Source organism: Phocoena sinus, chromosome 15 (genome assembly GCF_008692025.1).
Source record: "Phocoena sinus isolate mPhoSin1 chromosome 15, mPhoSin1.pri, whole genome shotgun sequence".
NCBI classification, from domain to species: Eukaryota; Metazoa; Chordata; class Mammalia; order Artiodactyla; family Phocoenidae; genus Phocoena; species Phocoena sinus.
This window is the reverse complement of record NC_045777.1, coordinates 66,873,742-66,881,266: the sequence shown is the minus strand read 5'-3', so window position 1 is coordinate 66,881,266 and position 7,525 is coordinate 66,873,742. Positions and strand designations below refer to the sequence as shown.

Below are 7,525 nucleotides of genomic sequence, written 5' to 3'. Positions count from 1 at the left end.
CCCAAAGGAAATTCACAGTATTGTGGGGAAGGAGGAACTGATGCCAAGTCACTATAAATGCAAAAGATAAATAAACATATCAGGCCTCCCTCCTGCCAAGAAGCAAAAGATCCTAGAGGGAGAGACAGAAAAGGAGTAGGATGCCCACCCAAGGAAACTTTGCTGGGGTGGAGGGAGGCGGCAGGGGGTGCTCCTGCTTGTGGACAGGTTTCCAGGCTAAGCTTAAATTCCAGAGCGAGTCTATTTCAAACAAAAATGGCCACCCAGCTCTCAGCTCCGTGTACACCTCGGTCACTGCCTCCCCTGCATTTGTTTCCCCTTATTCTGTGTCTTAGCTTTCTATTGCTGCATAACAAATGGACAGAAACGTAGCAGCTTAAATGACACACATTTATTATCTCACAGTTCTGTAGGTCAGAAGGCTCAGCATGGCTCAACTGGGTTCTCTGCTCAGAATCTCACTGGGCTGAGATCATGGTGTCACTGGAGCCGGGGTCTCATCCAGGGCTGGGGTCCTCCTCCAGGATGGCTGGTTGTTTGCAGACTTCAATTCCTTCTGATTGTATGGCCGAGGTCTCTGTTTTCTTGCTGGCCATCAGCCAGGGACCTCCCTCTCCTCCTAAAGTCCACCCTGGGTCCTTGCCATGTGGTTCCCCCGTAGGCTGTCACATTCTGAACAGTTCTGTCATCGGGAAGGTCCCGGCTCCTTTTAAGGGTGCACCTGATCAAGTCAGGCACACCCAGACAATTGCCCTTTTGATTAACTCAAAGTCAACTGACTAGTAACCCAGTCATGGGAGTGACATCCCCTCACATGCACAGGTTCTGCCTGCCCTTGGGGGGAAGAGGTTACATGGGCCGTGCACACCAGGGAGTTTGGGGCCAGCTTAGAATTCTGTCTACACAGTTTGGTAACTGAACTCTTCTGGAATCAGCCCTTTCCTGTTCAGTGTGATCTGGGGTAGGGTTTGGGGTAATCTCCTAACCTAGCCTCAGCCAACTGGTGTACTCCACCATCCCAGAGACAGTGGTCAGTTCAGTGATGTCACCGGCCCCAAGCAGGCCCAATCAAAGTGAATCCAGGGACTTTTGCTGACATGACCAGGAAGGACCAAGTTCTCTCTCTCTCTCAATAATGCTAAAGTATTAGGCTATGAGTCTAAAGCTGATGGTGGCCACCATGAAAGTAGAGCCTGCCTAGGAAAGAAGCCAAATCTAAAGTCAGAGTCAAAAGATAGCAAGAAGGAAGCCAACTCCTGGGGATGTTGTTGGAGCTCCTGGATCCAGCTAGGCCTGAATCCAGACCCTCTCCCAGCTCTCAGCAGGGATGTAAGTCAAGAGGTTCCAGATACACCACCTACAGGTGACGTGGAGGGGCTCCTGCTAGGCTGACTGCTCGCCCAGCTGTGTGGGGAGGACATGCCATCAGGAATCAGCAGCATGGAGGTGAGGGTAAGTTCTCCCCCCATGTCTGGGGTACAGGGAGGGGCCTGGAAACAAAACCCTAAGTTAAATCTTCTAAGATAACGTTCACCAAACTGAACTGGTACAAAGACCCCTTTTCAAGGAAGCGGCTGGACGGAAACCAAGGAAACCCCAACGATACGTGGATGTGAGACGGAACCCAGAGGAATTCTGGGAGCAAGAGACACTTTTTCAAAGTGGCCCTGGTGTCATGGGAAGAGGGGAAAGACCCGTGGGGTCCCACCTCCTGCCACGTTCGTTTCATTCAAAGCCACAAGACAAAGCCCTGTGATGCCTGCGAGGCCCTGCCTGATCCGGCCCATGACCTCTCCAACCTCATCTCCTGCCTCTCCCCCACCCCCCCCGCCCCGTGTCACCTTGCTGGTACTCAGACTCCTGGAGCCTCAGTCCTGCCTCTGGGACTTTGCACTTGCTCATCCTTGCTATCCTGTCTGGATATAGATACAGATGTTGATGTAGATGTAGATGTAGACGTAAGTATAGGCATAGGTGTAGGTGTATGCATGCTGCCCATACCTCCTTCAAGTCTTTGCTCTGTCAACATCTTCTCCATGAGGTTTCCCCTGACCACCTGGTTTCTACCTAAAGTTTGTTCTCTACTCCCACTCCCACCACCACCCGGAGTTCCCGATTCTTCCTCCAGATTTACTTCTCTCCATAGTATTGATCACTATCTGATTCGTGCGTGTGTGTTTATTATGTGCCTCTCCCAGCTCCCGGCAGAACGTGAGCTGCACGAGAACCGGCTTGTGTGTACTCTGCGTCTGTCGTGCCCAGCACGGGGGCTGGCAAAAAGTGGGTTCTCAGTAAGTTTTTGTTAAATGAGTATATTCTTATCATATCTCCCCAGCTCCCCTGGAGCTGAAGTTTCCCAATACTTGCCTGATCAAAGGTCCTACTGAGTTCAGTTTGGTGTGAGGAGGGAAATGAAACATTTACATATTCAACAAATATGTCATGAACACCAACCATGATCCAGCTTACTGGGGACTGCTGAACAGGAGGAATACGGCAGTGAACAAGACAGTCAAGGTTTCTGCCCACAGGGGCTAAATGCTGGTGAGTTATCATGCCCATTCCTCCAATCCCAAATCCTTCCTGGTGTGAGAGGTCCTGGAGCTGACTGGACACTCATGGGAACCCGCCAGCCCGCCCATCAGTCCCCGGTTCCCTGACCCAAGATGTCATGGTGGAGAGTGGGGTCTCAATGGGCCTGACATGACAAGGAACAGATGAAGATGAGGGGGGAGATCCACAGGGGAGGGTAGCTCGAGGCCAGACTTGTTGACCTCAGTCACTTCAAAGTGGCTTCCAGCTTCCAGTGTGAATGGAGGAGATGACACACACCTGGGGGAGAGCCAGATGGCTTCTTCAACTGGGGCATTCTCCCCCGAGGATGGGCCGATGCACCCATGCCATGTGCTATTACTTGACCTGAAAATTCTTCTGGGAGACTCCAGCTTACAGAGTCTTGACAGTACCAGGGAGTGTAGCTAAGCTGTAGGTTGGAGGGAATGATGTTGGATCAGTGACTGCTCAAGGGGAAATAGTTCAATAAGTCATTAGATATGAAAGCTGCATGGCAGAGCAGGTAGAACCACCATGTTATGGGCAGAAGCTCTGACCCCTGAGCATCTGGGACCTGATTTCTATGACCCCTGATCTTGAAAATGGGAAATAAGTGGAAGTTAGGGGCCATGACGATGTATCAAGTAGCACAGCACTTGACAAAGAGCTTCACAAATGGGCATGGGTACATGGTAAGTGACGGGAATGTGAAGAAAGGGACAGAGTGCACCACCTTTCTATCCCCAGCACGGGACCAGCACTGTGCAAGGAAGGCATGTTGATGACATGGAGTATAAGTCAGCTTTGGCTGCAGTAACAAATAAGCCCCGAATCTCAATGGCTTCCCTTAACAAATACTTATTTCTTGCATATGAGTATTCAGGTTGGCTGCGGCTCTCCTGGGCTTGGCTGAGCTCACCTGGGTTCTGCTGATCTCAGCTTGGCTCCAAGCTGTGGGTTGGGCTCAGGTCTGCTCCTCATGTCTCCTCACCCACAGGTCTCCTCACATGAGGAAGTAATTGCCAAGAGGTCAAGCCAAATCGCGCAAGCGCGGCTAAGACTGCTGCTGGTGGACTGTCATTCACGTCTGCTCAATGGCCAAAGCCCAAAGTTAGCAGGTAGGGAATTAGACTCTCTACCTATTGAATTGCATGACAAAGCCACACAGCAAAGGCCTGGATGTTCTGTCCTAACAGAGGGAGTGAGCAGAAGATTTGAGAACAATCGTCTAGTCTTCCCACCCACCCACCCTGCAGCCAACAGGAGTGTTCTGGAGGGTCTCAGACTGGAAGGAATTCCTCAGGGCCAGAGTTCTCCTGGGAAAGGACAGCCCCTCCCTCCAGATTTCATCAGCATGTATCTGATCTGGCTCATAAAAAGCCAGGATGAAAGTGAAGGCAGACAAGGTAGGTTGCAGATGTCTCCAAGGATCAGACAAGTTATGTCCCTTTCTGAAACAATCAGTACCTGAGGCAGTGGAGGTCGAGAAGTGTACCGTGACCCTCCTGTGGTGGCTGAGAATCCCAAGAATCGCTGGACGTCCTGGATGGATTTGCAGAGAGGACACTCACTTCTAGAAGGCTTTAAGACATGCACTTTGTAGACATCCCGCTTAGACACTGTGTAGTCTGGAATTCTGCCGGGCTTAACTGTTTATTATATACATGTTTTATAGGGAGGCAATATAGATGTTTTAAAGGACCTCAGGAGGCAAGGGTGGGCAAAGAAATTTTAAGGACAAATAAATATGGAATATTTAATATTAAGTTGTTTACTGTCTCTTCCATGACAGCATTTCTTCAGTAAAGCCAGGTAAACACACACGCACACACACATTTGCACACGCACCCACACACACAGCCACCTCTCCTTGGCAGTGGAGCCCATCCCAGCAGCTGTGGCTGAAGCCCTGGGTTCCAGGACTAGAGAGAATAGCTTAATTCTAAGCCCCACTGGATGGTAGGCTGAAGTTGCAGAAAGACTCCCACTTCCATCAAGCCTGAAGGTGGGGTTCTGTAAAAGGATATAGCTGAGAGATATTCAAACATTTTAATAACCAGTACAGCACAGGTCCTGACCGATCAGAGCCATGGCCAGCACACTGTGACCTGCATGCCAGTGTCCGTGATCTCTGCAAACAGCTGGGAGAAGTTGCAGAAGGTGGAGGCTGGGAATCCAACGGTACGGCTGACACTGAAAGGTGAATGGGAGTGGCACCTGCTCTGTGACCCGCTGCTTTCCTGTGTGCAGAGGACTGAGCATTTCAACTGTAGACCCCAGGGGTCCTGCAGGGCATAAGCTGGATTTGTCTTCCTGCCTGAGGCAATCACCAATTATATGTGCTGTGAGGCAAGCTGGCCTCCCGCCAGAGGAGGAGAGGACGGGATCTACAGAAGCTCTCTCTGATCTAACTCATTAGAGAAGTTCAAGAATACCCATCCACGAGGCAGCACAGGGCAAGATAAAAAGTCAGGATTTAAATCCTCACTACCTGAGAGGCCTCAGACAAGGGTTTCTTACCTCTCTCGGACTCTGTCCCCTCATCTGGAAAAAGGGAGCCAACAGCATCCACCTGGCAGGATCGTGATGGTGACGACATGAGCTAATGACACAGCTAAAGCCCTCAGATGCAGACTTAGCCTCCCAAACAGGAACTGTTATTGTCATCCACGATGGGAGGCACAAGCCAGGAATTAAACCAAAAACAAGTGATCAGAAGGGAAGGTGAGACGCAAAGACCTCACGATATTGGCAGCGTGAAGTCCAACTCAGACGAGATTGTTATTATTCTTGCCCAGCATAATCCAAGGCTGGAAGAAAGCGGGAATACTGAGCGAGGTCCAAGGCCCCTCCGATGGGAATCTGGGCAGACACACTCTCACCCAGCGTCCCTCTCCAAGCAGCTGGTCCAGCCCAGCTAAACTGGGGCTCGAGTTTGTAACAAGACAAACGATCTGTGCTAGAGAAGCAGCATTAGTGGCCACTTCCCTGCCAGGACGAAAGAAAACCGGATCAGACCCCAAGTAACACCTGCCGGGCCACGCCCCGGTCTTTCAATTTTCTGTAATAATCACGTGGGACATCTGCAAACACACCAGCCTCTATAACATCTACCTATGATGCTGTTTAAGCCCCACCCACCTCCGATGGGACACCAGAGGTTTCTGGACACTCAAGCAGGCTCTTCTTGTCTCCAGATGAGACGTCTACTGTGGAGGTGACCAGGAAAAGGGCACAGAACGTGCTGGTGGCAGCACAGACGTACGCAGGATACCTAAATTGCCACCTAGGTGATGTGGCGCGAAACAACTCTGTTGGCTGAATTTGAGAAGGCGTAACACCTGGGAGGCGGCAACGCGCCCCTTCCTGAGCTCTGCCTTCCTGAGCCAAAGGCCAAGAGCGTCCTGCGAACTTCCAGAGGTAACTCCATCCCAGCCTCCAAAAGGATTGGGCCAGAGGGTGCGTTTGTTCTGCTGTGCCATAATCACAGGAGTGACTGGCTTACACAGTTTATTTTCTTTGATTTCAACCCATCCCCAAAGCCCAGAGCAATTTAAAACAAGAAGAGCCACCACCTCCATCAAGAAAGGAATATGTTGAAAGTCTCACTGATAATTCCACAGCCATTCATTCAGCTGCCTCCCAAGGAAATGGAAGGCATCTGGAAAATGTATTTTAAAATTGATTTAACGTTGAGCCATGTTAACTGTTTTAATTTCCAAGCAATGCCATGCCCACCAAAACATCAATTAGTCCCAGCAATCAGGCAGGAATATTGGCGTCTGTTGCGGGATTCATTTATTTCAGCTCTGCGAAGTATCCAAGAAGGAGAAATCCAATGCACCCCATAGCTCCAAGGAGGGGACATTAAGCCAGAATTGAAGCCATATCAGGCCCTGGCAAAAACGGCGCCTTTGCCTGCACCCACTGCTCTCCGGCATCTCCCTCTGGCGGGAGGGCAGTGACTTGTACCAAGGTCTTCATGCTTTGACAGGAAACACCCCTCCCTCCCCAGCTTCTCTGTCTCCAAGCTGGAAAACTAGGGAGACTGAAATGAGGCTGAGAACGCCTCCCCGCTGAGGACACGAGCCAGGTTAAGAACGTGCGAGATCATTTTCAACAGTTATTCCTCCTTTTAGCGCCTCTTCAATTCCAAGGTCCCGGGGTCTCCCTGCCCCCACTGAGGCTCTGAGTCGGGATGCGGGACTCCCACCGTCTGCAGCGCCCTCGGTCTCCATGTGCCCTGGGCAGCTGCCTGGGCCCCAGGGCAATGCGCAAATGCCGCTCACCACACGAGCCCAGGCATCAGGACCAGCAGAGGGCAGCCCAGCCCAAGACCCTGGGAGACCCAGGCTCCTAAAAGGAAACAAGACAAGACAAGAGTGCACAGGAGGTCTCAGAAGCCCGCGGAGGGTGGACGCACCACTCCCTGAACCACTCACTAGATCTCGCCCAACCTTGGTTTGCTCAACTCCTAAACAGGAATAATGACCCCAAATTGCAAGGGACGGAAAGGCGAATTAAATGAGATTGTGTGAATCAGCGACTACCAGAGCTGCCTTAATCATAAGAGTCACCTGGGGAGAATGCTAAAAACGCAAATTCTGGGATCCTCCCCGGACAAGCTCTGATTCGGCAAGTCTGGTACCAGGCCCAGGGATTTGGAATTTTAAGTATCACTCCCAGATGATTCGGATAATGAAGCAAATTTACGAAACAAGAGATTAAGTGCCTGGCCCACTGGAAGGGTTCACCCAGCTGCCAGCCCCAGCTCAGGCCTGTGGGGTGAAAGGAAGGGGAAGGAATCTAGGCTTCTCCTGCCTGGCGAGCATCCATCAAAATTACACATGCACAAACCCTCAGACCCAGCAATCCCACTTGGAAGAGTTTACCCTGCAGATACACTTGAACAGATGCAAAGTATATAAGGTCATCCGCCGCAGCATTGTTCGTAACAATATAAAAATAGAAA

At 50.9% G+C, this 7,525-nt stretch overlaps 1 protein-coding gene across 1 annotated transcript in view; it reads right to left on the bottom strand.

Annotated features, from left to right (window-relative positions):
* Positions 1–5,838: 5,838 nt before the first annotated feature.
* OTOA (otoancorin) overlaps positions 5,839–7,525 on the bottom strand; it is a 72,823-nt gene continuing 71,136 nt past the window's right edge. Inside the window, 1 exon segment of the mRNA XM_032603761.1 lies at positions 5,839–6,909. Coding sequence (XP_032459652.1) covers positions 6,839–6,909 — 71 coding nt within the window. The 3' untranslated portion in view covers positions 5,839–6,838.